This window comes from Puma concolor, chromosome E3, assembly GCF_028749965.1.
Source record: "Puma concolor isolate L17-30 chromosome E3, mPumCon1.1.hap2, whole genome shotgun sequence".
NCBI classification, from domain to species: domain Eukaryota; kingdom Metazoa; phylum Chordata; class Mammalia; order Carnivora; family Felidae; genus Puma; species Puma concolor.
Genome location: NC_141682.1, coordinates 1314051 through 1332461, shown reverse-complemented (window position 1 = coordinate 1332461; position 18411 = coordinate 1314051). Strand labels below are relative to the sequence as shown.

Genomic DNA, 18411 nt, shown 5'->3' with positions numbered 1-18411 from the left:
TCAGAAGCCCTCTCCCCCTGGAAGACTGGATCACATGGTCATGCCCTGTGTACAAGGGAAGCTGTGAAGGTAAGCTTTCTGCATTTCCATAGTCACTGTCATCTCTTATCTAGACTGCAGTCACAGCTCATTTGCTCTCCTACTTCTGTTCCTGCCTCCCCTCAATCTGTCCTGCACGTACTGCAGCTGAACAAAAGTTTTAGAGCACAGCGTGTTGTACGGGTATGATGTCAATGTGTTTTCTCTTCCCCATTATTGAAAAGTTTTCCATCACCAAGACTAGGCCATGAGAGGACACTCAGCTGCAAAGAAGGGTCTGCCTAAAGAAGCTGCTGCTCAGTTTGGAGTCTTAAACCTAAACTTTTTAAGAACTCATAGCAAGCCAGTCTTAAAAGCCCAGCTTTCAAGAGAGGAAAAAAAGGAGCCATGAACCAAAGTTTCAGAGACTTACCCTAGAGCAAGAAGCCCAGAGATAACACGTGAGAGAAACTGCTTCAGGGGAAAATACTTCCAGGGCTGGGGAGAAGTTTGGAGAACTTTGAAAGGGAAGACACCTGCCCAGGTGTCTGGGAATGGCCCCGATGCTCATCCTACAACCCTCTGTTGAGATGGCAAACAATTCAGATGAGTAGAGGGATCCTTTGAAAGAAGAGGGGCCCCTGCCTGGTTTCCTTTCTAGCTCTTCTCTAGAAGAGACGCTTCTCCGTGCCAATGTAGGGAGAGTGCAGGAGCGGATACCCGGGATGCGGTCAGGCAGGCAGAAGGCCTGAAGTGGTGCCTCTAGAGCTATAAGAGACTCCCAAAGCCCCTTGTGCACTGGCACGGGACACCGGGAGGGTCACTGAAACAGATGTAACCTAGGGTCTGGACAGGCTGGCATTGTACGTAACGAGCTCCCAATCAGAGGCCAGCAGCAGCAAATACTAGCACCTGAACAGAGGTGGTGGTCTGCCACAAGCAGGGGCCAGGGAGGACCTGGCTTGCACGTACACCAGAGACTGCTGCCATGAGGTTTTCTATCCAGCTTCCCCAAACCCAGATGCCACTGAAGGAGAAAGGTGGGAGGAGTTGAAGAAAGACGCCTCAGAATGACCAAGATTGGAGCCCAACGGTGAATGAGGTCGAGACAAACTGGACCCAGACAGAGGACAAACAAGAACACTGCGGGCCGGGCTATACCTACGAGCGAGAACAGCGGCCTGCACACAGCAGCCCAGGGCTCCAAAGCGGAGTTCCATTTTACAACACAGACAATGTTGGATATTCTTCGTACGGCTGTGTGAACTACGCATAGATCTTGTTCCCTGTCTACTCCTCAAGGCCAATCTTTAAAAGTTTTCTACGATACCTCTTTGCATTCAAGATAAAGTCTGAACGGTCTGGTCCCTGCCTGCCTCTCTACCCTCACCTCTGGCTAGCATATATAGGGGGCAGAGGAAGAATTCAATTTCAAACGTGGCCGCAGGAGATCGTGTTTCGAACACTTCTGTGCCTCAGTTTCCCTATAGTTAAAGTTGAGATCAGAAGAGTGAGCTGTTGGGCATCTCTTGATAGAGAAACGCGTAGCTGGACGTGTACTGTAGCCTCTTCCTTTGAAGCAGACTTCTTGAGGTTTCCTAACCAAGGCTCCGAGGTCGGCTTCCCCTCCCCTGTGGAGCATCACGAGTATTACAAGGTCCTTCTTTTCCTGGTGACCTCAAGGCAGTTCTCAGAGGACATCTTAGGAAGCCCTCAATCTTGATGTGGTAAGAAGCTTAGAGGTAGGAGGTCACTTGACTTCTGCGTGGTGGCAACTCTTTGTATCCATGCGGACATCAGTCAATGAATGGCAAAGCTGCACGTCAAAAAAATCTGACCTGATAATCTTTTGTTCCCACAGCAATCTGGTGTGGTCTGAGCCAGATCAGGACCAAAAAGAACAGCAGAGGTACATCTAGTGCGCTCCTGGGTCGTCTACCTTCACATCTTTCCCTGACACTCCCCACGTGCCAGCTCGTGCTGTGGGTGAATTCTTTGTGAGAGCACGCAAATGCCCATACATGTATGTGCACACACGTATGCTTGTGTGTATCTGTATCTGGGAACGGGAGACAGTGGTGTCCAACCAATTACGTTTCTCTTCTTTGGTAAGAAACCCATTTATGAATCTAGTTGTTTCGAAAACATTTATTCATAATTTTTCAATATTTTTCATTAAATGCTTTTTTACATTTCAAAAAAGGAGATAAAAGTATAACACTGAGAAATTTTAACATCTTACTTTTATTTTGAAGAATGTCTTTCCTTTTTTATTTATTTATTTATTTATTTTTAAAGTTAAAAAAAATTTTTTTTTCAACGTTTATTTATTTTTGGGACAGAGAGAGACAGAGCATGAACGGGGGAGGGGCAGAGAGAGAGGGAGACACAGAATCGGAAACAGGCTCCAGGCTCCGAGCCATCAGCCCAGAGCCCGACGCAGGGCTCGAACTCACGGACCGCGAGATCGTGACCTGGCTGAAGTCGGACGCTCAACCGACTGCGCCACCCAGGAGCCCCTTTCCTTTTTTTTTTTAATATAATTTTTGTCAAGTTAGCTAGCATACAACGTATACAGTGTGCTCTTGGCTTCGGGAGTAGATTCCCATGATTTGTCAAGAATCTTGTTTTTCCTAATGGCAGTGTGGTCGCTACCTGTGGTAGCTGAATAATGTTCCTTCCACTCCCATGTCCATGTCCCATTCCCTGGAACCACGAATCTGTTATTTCACATGACAAAAGAGACTTTGTGGATGTGCTCATGCTAAGGATCCTGAATGGCACGGGCAGGCTCAATGCAATCCTTTTACGTGAAAGAGGGAGAATGAGAGTCAGACGAGGAGATGTGGCAATGGAGGTAGAGGCTGAGGTGATGTGATTGGCCAGAGAATGTGGGCAACCTTCAGAAGCTGGAAAAGGCCCGGAAGGTCCGTCCTACAGCCCCCAGAAGGAACAGTGCCCTTCTGACACCTTAATTTTAGGCCTGTGAGACGCATTTTTGACTTCTGACCTCCAGAACCATAAAATTTGTGTTGTTTTAGGCCACTTAACTTGCAGTAATTTGCAAGAGCAGCAATAAGAAATATCCTACCAAGTGCAAAATTATGAATCTGTAGCATGGCATGTTTGATTCCACGCAAGAATTTGATTTCTGCTCTAAAACTCAGTAGTCAACGTAAATATAACATAAAACTTGACGTTTTAGTGCGTTACAATTGGTTCTAGTAAGACTCAGATAATCTTGGAATACACGCATCTAAAGACATTTTGGGGCACCCGAGTGGCTCAGTTAAGCATCTGACTCAATTTTGGCTCAGGTCACGATCCTAGGGTTTGTGAGTTCGTGCTCCACACTGGGCTCTGCACTCACAGTGCTAGAGCCTGCTTGGGATTCTCTCTCTGCCCCTCCTCCATTCTCGCATGCACTCTCTCAAAATAAACTTAAAAAAAAAAAAGACTTTTCATTTCAACATGTGAGATAAAATTTACGGGAAAGGGCAATATCTAACCCACTTTCCTGATTAATAATGTGTATATATTTTTGACCCACGAATAACAACAATTTTAAAAGCTTGTATTTATGCTTCCTTAGTAAATTGTCCTCTCTTATAGAAAACTTGTGGAAGAAAACTGAAGGGTTTGATTGGCACTGGATTTTGACCAACTGGAAGAAGGGAGGAGCGAGAGGAGTTCGTGGAGGACGTGCCTACGATTGCTTAAGGTGCTGAAAGAGTCTGTGCAAAGCAGGTGAGGTGACAGCCAGAGTGGTCTGTTACATCAAGCAAATAAATAGACCAAAAAATAAGAAAATAGAATAATGTGGGGCACCTGGGTGGCTCAGTCAGTTGAGCATCTGGCTTTGGCTCAGGTCATGATCTCACGGTTCTTGAGTTCGAGCCCCGTGTCGGGCTCTGTGCTGACAGCTGAGAGCCTGGAGCCTGCTTGGGATTCTGTGTCTCCCTCTCTCTCTGTCCCTGCCCCACTCCCACTCTGTCTCTCTCTGAAAAAATAAACATTAAAAAAAGTAAAAAAAAAAAAAAAAAAAGAAAATAGAATAACGAAACCCAGGTTTTTTTATTGCTGGAGGAATTATTTACAAACACAAAAAGAAAATTCAAAAAATCTTGAGGTGTTGGATTGGAACTGAAGGTAAGAATACGGATGTTTTCCTAAAAAATACACACACGAGTACAGATGGTTATGACGTGTAGGTATATGTGAGCAAATATGCATACATTTCCTGGCCCGTGTCTGCTGAGAAGGCCTAGAAGCAACGACACCCTTGTAGCAATAGGCACACCACACACTCAAATCTTGATTTCTAAATACCATCCTCCGCTAAAAAAGAACAATGCTCCTTGGAGAAATGGTGGATTCCAGCACTGCAGCAGGAAGAGTAAAAAAATGAGCCTGGGGCATCTTGTACCAAAAGTCAAGGAAGGGAGCAAGGAAGGGACACATCAAAAGGACTCAAGAGCCAGCTGCACGGGGCTCTCTGGCCATCAAAGTAAATAACAGCAACAGGGGCACCTGGGTGGCTCAGTCAGTTAAGTGACTGTTGGTTTGGGCTCAGGTCATCTCACGGTTTGTGAGTTCGAGCCCCAGGTCGGGATCTGTGCTGACATCACGTTGGTATTCTCTCTCTCCCTTTCTCCGCCCCTCCCATGCGTGCTCTCTCCCAAAAATAAGTAAACTTAAAAAAATGACAGCAACAGAACATGACGCACTGAATAAAAGAGAAATCCACAAGTATACACTAATACAAATAAGTGGATTAAAAAAAACAAACGAAAGGGAAATATCTCCCTTATAGAATGCCAAATAACAAACGTAAAAGGAATGATGCAAATTTTATTTTATTTAAAAAAAATTTTTTTTCAATGTTTATTTATTTTTGGGACAGAGAGAGACAGAGCATGAACGGGGGAGGGCAGAGAGAGAGGGAGACACAGAATCGGAAACAGGCTCCAGGCTCTGAGCCATCAGCCCAGAGCCTGACGCGGGGCTCGAACTCACGCACCGCGAGATCGTGACCTGGCTGCAGTCGGACGCTTAACCGACTGCGCCACCCAGGCACCCCATGGAATGATGGAAATTTTAAAAAGCACTATCTGGACGGCACCTGGCTGGCTCAGTCGGTAGAACACGTGACTCTGGATCTCGGGGTCGTGAGTTCAAGGCCTACATAAGAGCGTAGAGCTTACTTTAAAAAAAGTAAAAAGTGCTACCTGGCAACAATGATAGTGATCGAGGCACAAGTCACTGACGCAGCTAAAGGTTGCCGGGCAAAGGCTGATGAAGAATAATGGTGGCATCTCAGAGTAACTCCCTACAAGATACTAACCAATTTACCAGTGACAAAAAGGAGAAACCTAGCAGCCATCCACATGACTAGGTAATCGAGGGGAGGATCACCCACGGTAGGGTGGGTCGCAGCACGGCACCATTCCTGCAGCATTGCTACTAAAAAACATGACCTGAATCTGGTCCCGAGGAAACATCCATGGACCCCGAGTCGTCGCAGTCATCTCACATGTAAGAAAAACCTGTGGCCTTTAATAAAAACTGTCAGGGACAGAAAGGACGGAGGGCCCGTCCCAGCAGGGATGAGACTGCACATGTGATCGTGGATGGGACCCTGGAGCAGGAAAGAAAAAGAGACGTGGACACAGTTGGCAAAATCCAAATGGAGGCTGTGGGTTGGACCTTAATGCCGTCTTGATACTGACTTCCTTATGTGGACGGCCACGGAATGGTGATGTCGGAACGTCTGCTTTCGGGCACACGCACACAAATTGTGGGGGGTGACGGGGCACCCCGGTCATACTCGGCATACTCGCAAATGGCTCAGAAAAAGACTAAAAAAATGGGTATGTGCACGTACAGATACACACACACCCGAGGCTCTCGTGTGTGGATCATGGGCGTGCGAAGGTGCCCATGTGAGACGTTTATTTGCAACTGCAAAAGCAACGCTTGCAGGACTGGAGCAGCTGTTCACAAACGTGTGCAGATGGCGAACAACTCGAGCTGCCCGAGGAACGAGGAACGCACTTCCCTGCCAAGGTCACACAGGACGACACCCGCCTTCTTTCGTGTTTCCCCTCTGATACAGTTAAGTGTCCGTTCCGCAGCCTATCCAGGGTCACGGTCGTCCCATTTTTGTGCTCTCTGGCGGGAATCTTGCCGTCTAAAGCGGCCCCAGGCGGGAGCCCGCGCGCCGTCCAGTTTCCTAAGCACAGGAGGCCGCGACGCACCGCACGGAGATCAGCGGCGAACGGGCCCGGCTTCGGGCACGAGTCACGGCGCGACGGGCCGTGACCTCAACGCGAACGAACCAACGACACGTCAACGCAAGTTGTCTTCAAACAGAAACACACGTAAAACAAGGTTAGGGACCGACGGCTGGCTGTGACCACAGGCCCCGGGGCGGTGAACCCCGCGGCGCGACAGCACCCGCGGAGCCAGTGTGCTGGGACCTCACAGAACCACGCGCTCCCAGAGAGAACACCAACCGCGGCTCGTTTGCGGGGGGGAGGGGGGGAGCTGAGCAAGGGAGGCGACGGAGTACGGGGCCATGGCGAGGCGGGACAAGTAAGATGACATGGTGAGAGGCCCAGGGAGGTGACACGGCCGGGGACCCGGGGATGCAAGAAGGGGACAAGTACCGGGACGTGCAAAGGGGATCCGGTAAGGGGACAAGTCAGGGGATGTGGCAGCGGAACAAAGTGATACAGGGAGAGGAAAGGGGTGAGGAAAAGGCGACACGTTGAGGGGACAAGTAAGGAGACAAGTGCGGGGGCGCGGTGAGGGGACCGGGCCGGGGGACAAGCACGCGGACACGGTGAGGGGGCAGGACAGGCCACAAGCGCGCGGACGCGGCGGCACCGGCGGAGCCCCCGAGGCCGCGCCGGGCGTCGTCTCCCCGGGGCCGGGCCCTTCTCTCCCGCTGGGGAAGCCCCCGCCCCGGCCGAGCCGGCTCCGTACCTCGCGGCGGCCCCTCTGCGGCGCGGACTCGGGCCCTCCGTGCGCGGCCCCGCGCGACGCCGGCCTCCACTCAGCCCCGGCACCGCGGCCTCGGCCGCCCCGACACAGCTTTCCCGCGCCGCGCCGCGCGGCCGGCCCAGTGCGCCTGCGCGCAGCCGGCTCTCGGCGACCGAGCGGGCGGGGGAAGCGGGAGGACTGTTCCAGAAGAGGGAGGAGGAGCGAGGAGTGGGCGGGCCGACGGGGGCGGGAGGGGCCGGCCGCTGACGTCATCGGGGCGCGCCGGGCGCTCTCCGAAGCCGCGGCGGCGGATGAATGGCGGGGGCGCTGGCGCCGCGAGACGCCTCGCTCTCCCGCGGGCCGGTCGGCTCCCTGCCGCGCCCCGGAGCCCCTTTTCCTCACCCTCCCCTTTGGTCTCGTCCCCCGCGGCTGACTGTCGGAAGGGGGGAGCCGGCTTCCCGTCTGCGCCGCCTTCCGGTCGCCTCCGCGGCCGCCCGGGTCCCGATGGAGAGCCAGGTGCGGCGCCGGGCCGGGGGCATCCCCCGGGGAAGGGTTTCCCGTGCCGCCGAGCTGCCGGGAGTGGGCCCGCGCCGGGGCAGGGGCTGCCGCGTTCCCGCCCCGGGGGCGTGGGGAAGGGGACGGGCCCGCGCGGGCCAGGCACCGCGCGGCGGCCCCGCCCCGGCAGGGAGGTGCGGAAAAGCCCCTGGGGGACCCGGCTTCTGCGGGGGCCGGGGCGTGCAAGGGGCCTCGGGAGGCGTGGTGCGGACCGAAGTTTCCCCTCCGGGGCGGTAGCTTCGCTTGTCGGCCCGTTTTCCACCGGGGGTGAACGGCTTGTCCTCCTCCCTCATCACCCCCGGGTTGCTGTCGTCGGGGAGCCGGTCCTGAGTCAGCTCTCCGCGGGAGGGAGTTGAGGGGCTCAGCAGGGGCAGCGCTGAGTCTCTCCGGGGTAGCGGCGCGAGCTATTGGGACTTAGCACCCGGCGACACTTGGCTTACGTCAACAAGTATACTCAGCGGATGAAACTGTGCCCCAACTCGTTGCGGGCAGTTGTGGGAATTGAATATGGGAAACGCGGGTCGCTGCGAGTCCAAGTGGTTTAATGCACACCTGAATTCGGGGGGAGCTTTCTCGAGTAGGGATTTGAAGGACCAAGAAGCCATCGCTCTCACGACGGGTGATTCTGAATGAGCCAGTGCTTGTATCGAAACGCCTCGTGTCTCGGCAAGAATTTGTGACGCTTTAGTCCCCTGCAGGGGCCAGGGGTCACTTGCACACCGAAGGCTTCCTACAGAGCAAGTCTGTTCATTTTCATCAACTGGAAGTTAAGGAACGCTGGTGACTGAAAATCTGGCCACACTCAACCGACTGAGCCACTAGGCGCCCCTGGCCGTTTTTCTAATTAGCTCTTCAGTGTCGGGAGGCTGGCCTGAGGTCCAGGTTCTGGTCACCGTTGCTACGTAGCCTCTTCTGAATGCCAGGAACCAGGGCCAAGGCCAGGTGGATACAGGTGTGCTGCTTAAATATTTGTGGGACTACATGGGATGGGGTTCTTTTGAAAAGACAGCTTCACAGGTTAGGTTCTTCAGAACCGCTGTCATTGTGAAAGTCATGGTCCCCAATTTTTTTCTCACCTGTGGTACTTCAAAGATGTATTTGATAGGCATAAAGAACTGACCGTACGTAAATACCTGTTTAACGTAATCTATAATTTTTTCATCCTAATCTCTAGAACACTTCATTGTCTTTTTGGTGTTTGTTTTTAGATTTTCTTCCGTTACAATGCGATGCGTGTAAACAAGATTTCCATAAAGACCATTTTACTTGTGCTGCACATAAATGTCCATTTGCGTTCGAGAAGGTAATCGATCGTATTTTATTTCAAAGATTCTAGCTTTTGTTGTCTAAAGCTATGCTGTCCAAATAGTAGCCATTTGCCACATAGAACTAATAATCTCATTCGGATGAAGTAAGACTTAAAATCTGGTTTCGCCATCAGACTGGCCATGTTCCAGGTGTTCGGCCACCACGTATGGCCATGGGTGGTGCAGATATGGCATGTTTCCACCATCACAAGAATGTCTGGATGGCACAGCTCTAAAGCAACAGATTTTATTTTCAGGGGCTCTTGAAGTCAAATTGTTGTATCCAAACCTTGAAAGTTTATTTCGCGTGAGAAAATATTCCGTTCCTTTGATTCATCATGCTAAGGAAGAACATAGTGGTGTCTTTGTGAAGCACCAGAAATGTTTAATATCTGACAAAGAACCTAATCTGGAAGCCATTAAAAATGCTAGTTTATTTGGGTGACTTCACGGCCGCTGTTTAGTGGCAAATAGTATATTGTAGAAACAGGAAGACGAGGACTCTAAGAAGACCCACGTGCATGAGTCCGAAGGAGTGACACCTTGTTATTGGCTTTGCAGGTGGCTCTTGACCTGTATTCGTTTTGTTTTTGGTGGTTCTGAGGTTTAGGTTTTTTTTTAAGTTTATTTATTTTGAGAGAGCATGAGCAGGGGAAGGGCGCAGAGAGAGAGAGAGAGAGAGAGAGAGAGAGAGAGAGAGACAATCCCAAGCATGCTCTACGCTCTCAGTGCAGAGCCCGGTGTGGAGCTCGAACCCATCAGGTGCCCCCGCTTGAGCTGCTCAGGTGCCCGATTCAGAGGTTATTTTAGTGAACTCTATAGCCCGAGTGTTGCTTCCTTGAGGTGGCAGTTAGAAAGGTGAATGACTTATGAGCATTATTACATGCTTTCATTAGTGTTGGCTGGGGTCTGACCTTCCAGTGTTTTCTAGGTCATTGGGGGGGCGGGGGAGGGTGACTTCTATTTACCAGGCCCCGATGACTAGGCCAAACTATGCAGTTCATTTGTTGGCTTGACCTCCCCACGTCCCTAGATAGGGAGAGTCTGGCTAGACATCAGTAGTAATGCCTTATTTGGCACAGAGTTGTCAACTGAGGGAGTGTTCCTGGCGACCCTGCGGCTTGACCCAGACGGCAGGCCTCCTCACTCTGTGATGACACGTTTGGATGTCAGTTGTCACGTCCATCCGTTTTCTTGCTGAGCTTAGTTTCCTTAGCTCCTGCCCTGGCTCTGAGGTTTTTAACTGCTGGGTGCGCATCTGCTGGGCGCTTGGTTCTTCCCTATAGAGCCCCTCCCCCGCCGTCTGCTTGGGTGGCTGTTAATGAACCTGAGAGCTCAGCCTAGCTGTGGGCTCTCCAGTCAGCCGCGTGCATCTCCCTGCGGCTGAAAGCCACAAAAGGATCAGGCGGGCTGTTGGCAGTTGAAGGGAGCCGGAGGCTGTTCACGGTAGTGTTCTCTTCCGTTCTCTCTGTTCCGGAGGTGTCCGGGCTGGCTCCCCACCTGCCAGGGCGGTGCTGGATGAACGGCCCTGCTGCCCTGAGACCAGATCCGTTTCACCAGCTTTTCTTTGGCTGCCTTTCACCGTCTCAGGGTCGTGTCCACAGCTGGTTAACAGTCTGTTAGGTGTAAATTCTACTGGATTCCACTTTCTGTCCTGAATCTGTAGAGAAGCCTTACTATTCATCCTCAGTGGTAACAACGCCGTCTTCTAATGAACAGTCGGAACATCCATGCTTGTCCTCTATTTGATTTTCAATGCACTATACCTTTTCCTTTTGTGAGTTTTGTCTGAATCTGGAATATGATTTTATATCATTATTTTTGGGACGTTCGGGCCCCAGTGTGCCCACTTTGTAACAAACCAGTACCGGTAAAAAAGGGAGAGATCCCAGATGTGGTGGTTGGTGAGCACATTGATTGAGAGTGTAGCTGTCATCCTCGGAAGAAAGAGAAGGTGAGGACAAATTCTGTCCACTCTGTGAATGGGGATTTCTTTCCGTAGGGGGGAAAGGTCCATTATCTAACTATGATCCGTAGTCCTAATCGTCGGCTTACAGATGAAACCTTAGTGACGTCAGTGCTTTCCCCGAGTAGTGGACGGCATGGGCTTTTACAGATACGGGAACGTATTTTCTAAATATTAGAGTCTCTGCTAGGATCTGCTGCTTCTATAGGAATTTCATACTTTTTCTCCCAAAGCGAAGAGCTAATGTGGTTTCTAGAACCGTTTGGTTAAGGTGCGCTTTTATTAGCTGCTCCTAGTGAAACGTAAAAGGATATATACAATTTGACCTTGCAGCGTTCTTCGTGAGAGTTGTACGTTTGTTCACTTGGAGTAAATCATGCCAGTGAAAATAGCAGGCCCCATTCTCCTCACCAGTCTTGGTCGCTTGGGGTCCGTCCTTTTCTCCAGGTGTGTGCGCTGCCGTGTCTCGGGTTTGTCTTATTCCCTTGTAGTCGTGGGCATCGTTAGCTGGTTCGGCACGGTGTAGGCTGAGCATGGGCTACCGGCCCCATTGCTACGCTGCCACCTGTCTGGCTGCCCGCCCCCGCCCCCGCCCCGCCCTGGAGACGAGTGGGGTCCCTGCACAGGCCTTCCGGGGCTCGTCTCTCTGAGGACACAGCTGAGCGATTCTGTCCGTGTTTCTCTTAAGGCTAGATCCAAGTTTCCCTACTTTCTGTGTCGTGTTTTTTTTCTTAGTTTTTCCCTGATGTGTGGGGAGGCCCATGCCCCCGCTGCTCCCCGAGAAGGACTGTGGAAGATACACAAATGGAGGCCGTGTACCTCGCCGGATCTTCATTCTTGGTTTCCTCTGGCTTAGCGGCATGAGGTAGCAGCCAGGCTCTGAATTCTTCATTTGGGCACTTACCCTGTTCATTTCCTCACTTAACGCTGTTGCCGTAGACAATTCTGCGTAGTTGTTCTACTGCGGTCCTTTGTGGGGCCAGTTTTGCTTCTGGCGGTTGAAGGATCTCCCCCTCGTCCCAGAGTGTGGAAGCTTCCCATCCAGTGTTCCTGGTGTAGATCCCTCTTCATCTGTCACACTAGGCAGGCAGTGGGCCCTTCCAAAGCGGAAATTCCAGCGCTTCCGACTGGAGTTTGGATTCTTTGATATTCTCTAGCCTTCTGTTCCTTAGGTGCTGCACTTTCTGGATCGGTCTCCTTTTTTTCCCCCTGAAGTTTTCTTTCCCTGTGAAATCTGTGTCCAGGGTATTTTCTGTGCGTCACAGTAAATGTCCTCCGTGCCCAATCTGCTGGCTGCCCACTCGCACAGTTGGTGCAGTGTGAACTCTGGCCTTTGCTCTGGGGCATCTGCCCGGCCCACTTTCTCGGGAAACCCTGGAGCCCTAGGACTTCGGGGTCTTTCTCTTAGGCTGATCAGGGTCCTTGGAGAAGGTAGGGTTCTGTTCTGTTCCCTGCCTGGGGAGAGCACACTCTGGCTTCCAGAATCATGGAGCCAGGTGGACAGAGCACTCGCCTCTCCCCTTCGTGGAGCACAAGCTCCTTGCTGCCTTCTGCGTGCCCCTCCCATGTTTGTGGGGGTCCTCCTGCCCGTTGCTCCCCAGGCCAGAGCCTCTGTGAGACCCTCTGCGGAGCATCCGTCTTGTGCCAGCGTTGGGTGGAGGTCTGATTCTCGCCTTCTCCCATTGTGGTCCCACGTCACCCTCACCTGCCGGCACTGCTGATGTCTGAGCCTTTGAGGGTTTTGTTTAATGAAGAGGGGTGCTTCTTGACTTTCCCCACCAGCTCACGATTTGGCTTTCTCACTTTGCCAAGTTCATTGTTGTCGGGTGCTTTTTTCTCTAAAATCTCGTAACTCTTTTTTCTCTCGATCTTGTGGATTTATCCCTTTCCAAAAAATCTGTTTCCTGTCGTTTCAAGGAGACTCAAACTGACCTTGCCTTCAGTAGAACACGTGTGTCTACGTGCCCTTTCCTCTTGGACCGCACTTTCTCAGAGCCTCTCGGGCCTTCCCGGGGCTGGTCTGGGCCAGCTCCGCAGCTCGCCCTTCCGCCCTTCCCGAAGGCCCTCCCAGGTTACTCGGGTTGTGTTTCGGAGACGCCCTGCTTATGCTCCACACGCAGTGATTGCAGGAAGTAAGCAGAAAGCCTATTAACCCCTTACTTGCTGCTGTCGGCCTCCAGCACGAGAGAACAGCCCAGCACACAAAACCCTTTCTTGACCAGCCGACCCCAGTCTCCCCACAACCCCGATTTGTCCCCGCTGCTCTGGCCATATGGTGGTGTGCTTTTCCCTTCAGGCCCTCTGGGAGCTCTACTAAAACCTCCCTGCGTCTATACAAGACCACAGCTCCCCTCGCTCTGCTTCCCCCCTGCACTGACAAGGCCCTCCTCTTTCTTGGCTCACCGCAGATTCATGACCCAAGCCCACCCCAGGGAGGGCATGCCCTCCTTTGCTCCCCTGAAGCAGGCCCTCTGCTCCCTGCACTGGGTGCGCATGCTCAGGTGACTTGAGGCAGTCCACAGCTGCCCGTCCTTGGCGGAAGGCTGCCCTTAGGCCACTAAGTGAGCATCTCTTGGCTGCCACCCTTAGCTCACAGCGCCAGCAGTGCCTGGGAGTGTATACCACTCCCTCCCGTTAAAAGAAAACAAAGGGGCGCCTGGGTGGCGCAGTCGGTTAAGCGTCCGACTTCAGCCAGGTCACGATCTCACGGTCCGTGAGTTCGAGCCCCGCGTCAGGCTCTGGGCTGATGGCTCAGAGCCTGGAGCCTGTTTCCGATTCTGTGTCTCCCTCTCTCTCTGCCCCTCCCCCATTCATGCTCTGTCTCTCTCTGTCCCAAAAAATAAAATAAACGTTGAAAAAAAAAAATTAAAAAAAAAAAAAAAGAAAACAAAAAACCCTTCAGTAACCGATGGGAATAGGGGCTATAGATCTTCAGCTCCCTGGAATGTCCCCAGAGCCTCCCGAGTCAGCTCCCCTCGGTGGGACTGTGCGCCATGCCATGGGCTTGGCCTCCTTCCCTCCGTCCCCAGTCCCCACTCCGAACTCTCCTAGGTCTGAAGGGTTTTTGCTGAGGACACGTCCAGGTGCCTCGTGTGAAGACCAACTTAACACACTGCTTTCTATTACTTGCTAAAACCGTTTAGTTAGTATCTGCGTTTGCCTGACAGTAAGATGTTTGTGTAAAGTCTTGGCGTTTTTATTTCTTGTAGCTAAGAACTGATTCTAGTTTAAATGCTGGCAGTCTTATTGGGTGTTTGTTAAATAATTGCTTATGGAAGCAATTGAAATGCCCAGTTGGTTCCGTTGGTGGGACATGTGACTCTTGACAGCAGGGTTATGAGTTCAAGCCCATGTTGGGTGGAAAGATTACTTAAAACAATAAAAAAAATAAAAAAAAAGAAACGTTAAAGCAGCCCTTGCTTTCTCAGATTTTTATATGCCGGCGCTCAAAAGAGGGGTGCAGGAAGGAGATGCTGCAGGTGATTTGGACCAGGGCCGCGGCAGTTTCCGTATTCAGCGTAGACACCCTCTGGATCACAGCTGCCCACGCGGGAACCTTGCCGTCAGTGTAGCCGGGTGAGCAGAGCGGCTGAGCTGGGACGTGCTGGCCCGCGTACACGGACCCGGAACCCTCACGGTGGGGATAGGGTACCTTTGAGCGTTGCACTGAACTAAGTTGTTGATGTGAAATATTTGTTGTAGAGACTTGGATCAATATAATCTAAATTAAAGTTGGATTCTAGTTGTGTTGTTTTCTTGTGGCCGCCAGAGCAAAGTACCACAGCCTGGGCTGCTTACGCCACAGAAGTTCATCGTCTCCCTGCTCTGGAGGCTGGAGGCCAAGATGGGGGTGTGGCGGGTTCCTCCCCGAGGTTCTGGGGAGATGCCACTCCGGGCCGCTCCCCCCCACTGTGGGTGGTTTGCAGGCTGCCTCTCCCCAACCTCTCTGTCTGTCACACGGGTTTTCCTTATGTGTCGCTGTCCAGGCGTCATCTTTTTTTTTTTTCTAAAATTTTTTTTAAATATTTGTTTATTTTTGACAGAGAGAGACAGAGCATGAGCGCGGGAGGGGCAGAGAGAGAGGGAGACACAGAATCTGAAGCAGGATCCAGGATCCGAGCTGTCATCACACAGCCCGACGCGGGGCTCGAACTCACGGACCACGAGATCATGACGTGAGCCGAAGTCAGACGCTCAACGGACTGAGCCACCCAGGCGCCCCGGGGCGTCTTCTTTTGATGAGGACACAGTCATGTTGGATTAGGACCCCACCGTTTTCCACTCTGAGCGCATCTCCGCTGATTACATCTCCGATGACCTTACTTCCAAACATCACGTTCTGAGGTCCCGTTTAAGACGCGTCGGCTTATCTTTCTGTGGGGACACGATTCAACCCACTTGCTAGTAGTGTAACCAAGAGCACCTTCCTCAAGTCAGTAGAAACATCCCCCTAAACCTGCTGTTGAAGGAAAGCGGAAGGGTAACCGTCTTTTAGTTTCTGCTTATTTCTCGCATTGTCTGTGCCCGAGCCTGGTTGACGGGTGAGTGTCCTGGCTCCCTAACCGAGCACGTGGCTCTCCGGGTAAGCCGACGGAGGGGTCGTGACTGCTGGTCCAACCTTTCTGTGTAGGTGTGCAGCTGCCAGAGCCTCTGATTCCGAGCCATCCAGGCCGTCGGGAGCCCTGAATACGTCGTCTTCCAGTTGGCTAGCTCAGAGACTCAGGTACTGGTCCGAGCGGCGTGCACAGATTCACTTGCCTTGTCCTGGGTGTGGCGGTTCTTGTCGGGTGAGCACGGAAAAGTCGGTGCAGTACAGGTACTAACTGAGCGGTTCAAATTCTGTACTCCGAGTTATGTACTCCTGGCACATGGCTTAGACTAGGCAGGGTGATCGAGAGTCTGGATTGGAGCTTTCTTGAGCTCCGGGTTATCAGTGCAATTTATTCCAGCACAGAGCGGATCACACGGTTGGCGTTTTATAGTTGTTTCTGAAATACAGATCTTTAATATGATCAGCTGCTCCGGGTTAGTCAAGATGGACCTAAAAAAATAAGTTGTTGTTTTGTTCTCTTTCAGATGGAAAGTAAAGAGATGATGTGACTCCGTCCACATGGAGACATTAGCTTGTGTTGCGTATTTTAACTTTACAGACCGTGTTTGTGCTGTAGTGCCTTAACGCTTCTCGTGGCAAACAGTCTGGAATGTCATTAAAACTTTTCCAGTAAAATGTGCAGATTTTGGCAAAACAAACAGAAGGGTATCGATATTCTGAGCTTGGCTAAACTGCGTCAGCCCCTGCTTCCTCCGTCCTGCCCCCAAATGAAGTGACGTGGAGAGCAAAGGGTCTGCGTATTACCCGGCCTGAGTCCCGCAAGAACCCGGCACTGTGGAGGCCTCTGTCCCTTACATACCCGCACAGCTGATGGCACTCTGTCTTTATCAGTGGCTTCCATGGTGACCGCCCCTGGAGCCCAGAAGAAGGGGGAGGCCTTGGGCCTACTTGGCTAAGGGCCCGTGTTCAAAGGCGGCCCCCACTCTGAGAGAGCAGCCTTGTGGCCATACGGACTATAAATGCTGGGCTCATACTGATGGCCTCATTCCAGGAGAGAGCCCTGTGCCCGGTGACCCTGGGCGCTGGGAACCAGTGAAGCAAAACGTCCCTGTAGCCGGGTCCTGATCTTAACCCACTGGTCGTCCACCTGCGCACCCCTTTTTCCTGGATTAACAAAATCCAAGCAATTACTCACGGCTTCAACACACGATGGGGGGAAGGGCTCCCGTTCAGTTTCCATTCCGCAAATAGGTGATCAAAACTTCTGCGAGTTGTCTTGGTGGCGTTTGTTCTGGACCAGTGGTTCTCACTTGGGCGTGCTCAGAGTCGCCTAGAGGGCTTGTGCCAGGCCCCGCCCCTGGAGTTTCTGGTTCTAGGGGTCTGAGTGGGCCTTGAGATTTGCACTTCCAGCACGTTCCCAGCTGATGGTGATGCTGTGGGTCTGAGGACCCCACTTGGATCAATCACTTGTCCTGTACCCCTGCCGTCCGATATGCAGTCGCTGGCCACAGATGGCCTGGAGCACGTGAAATGCAGCAAGCCCAGCTGGAGGTTGGATTCTTAGTTTTATCTAACTTAAAGACTGTTAACTTGATTTACTTTTTAGAAAAATCCTTCAGTACGTTAGGAACTTTGGTATGTGAATCTGGTTTTTCAGTTCTGGATTTTATTTATTTTTTCATTTATTTATTTTTTTTAGTTCTGGATTTTAAATACAGGTCAGGCCTTTCTCATGAAAACTTAATGTCCAGATTGAGAATCTGAAACACACTTGAGCTTTGAAGACAAACCATAAAATACGTCATTGTTAAAAAAATTATTCACGTGTTGAAATATTTTGGATATGATGGATTAGGTAAAGCGATAAAGTTAATTTTATCCGTTTTTCTTTTAACTGTGGCTACTAGAAAGTTTAGAAACAGGTAGGTGGCTTGCCTTACGTTTCTGTTAGACGGTGCTGTTCTTAACCGAACTGAAGGATAAACACCCACATTTAAGCCGGAAGGACGGTCAGCCTAGGAGTCTGCTGGTGCCTCCGTCTTTGGGTTTGACTTGGGACGGGACGGTGGCCCCCCTCAGCACAGGGTTTGCCCCTGTGGGTGCCCGAGACCGCGGTCTGTGCCGGACCGTGTGCGTTGACTGTTCTGTCTTGTACACACGTACCTGCGATAGAGCTTGAGCCATGAGTTAGGCTCAGCGAGAGGCGACCGACAGCAATGAAAGAGCAGTCGCGATTACACAGGAACGAGACCTCATGCCTGCCGCGCCCGCTTCGTCGTGCAGCGTGTCTGTAACAGAAGTTAGGAGTGTTCTCTCTCTCAAAATTCTTTTTTTTTTTTTAAATCATTTTCGAGAAACAGCGTGAGCAGGGGAGGGGCAGAGAGAGAGGGAGACACAGAATCCGAAGCAGTCTCCAGGCTCTGAGCTGTCAGCACAGAGCCTGATGTGGGGCTCGAACCCACGAGCCGTGAGATCATGACCTGAGCCGAAAGCGGATGCTTAACGGACTGAGCCACCCAGGCACCCCTCTCTCTCAAAATTCTTACTGTCCTGCACTCCCTGTTCTTGTGATGGTGTGAGATGATAAAATGCCTTCCTCATTAGATGGAGGAGGGAATGACCTAGGCCTGTGACGAGCCTAGGTCTATTTTTGGCCTGAGGCTATGTCAGAAGGCCGCTCATCAGCTTCTGGACCACTGCTAGGGCGGGAGCTGGAACCCAGGGTGGGGGCGGGGTTGGGATGGCTGGGATCTTCCCTCCGGTCCTGTTAGTAGATATTCAGATAGCTCCAAGGGTGTGAAAGGTTGGGAGGGCAGAGGCGTCCCGGCTCCTTGTCACGCTCCTGGGCGCTGACTCCCTGCTCAGTGTCCCTTGCATCAGGCAGCTGTGTTGTCCACAGATACCAAGGTCCCAACCTGCCTCTGCACCACCTGCCTCCTCCTGGGAGCCCAGCACGCGTTCTCCAGCAGCTGCACGGTCTGGCCGGTACCTGCCAGCTCTGGGCGGCCTGCGAGGGGTTTCCTGGTGTT

The 18411-nt window shown here is 51.9% G+C and overlaps 1 protein-coding gene and 1 long non-coding RNA gene across 2 annotated transcripts in view; one reads left to right on the top strand and one right to left on the bottom strand.

Moving 5' to 3' along the window:
- LOC147572841 (uncharacterized) overlaps positions 1-7169 on the bottom strand; it is a 77663-nt gene extending 70494 nt beyond the window's left edge. Inside the window, exon 1 of the long non-coding RNA XR_015245598.1 lies at positions 7006-7169. This is a non-coding gene — a long non-coding RNA (uncharacterized LOC147572841). The remainder of the gene's footprint in view (positions 1-7005) is intronic.
- Positions 7170-7506: 337 nt separating this feature from the next.
- Positions 7507-16647, top strand: ZFAND2A (zinc finger AN1-type containing 2A). Its single transcript, XM_086692770.1, is given in 7 exon segments — positions 7507-7581; positions 8732-8859; positions 10689-10818; positions 14259-14310; positions 14313-14406; positions 15461-15553; positions 15907-16647. Coding segments are annotated over 7 exon segments (591 nt in total). The 3' UTR covers positions 15926-16647.
- Positions 16648-18411: the final 1764 nt, after the last annotated feature.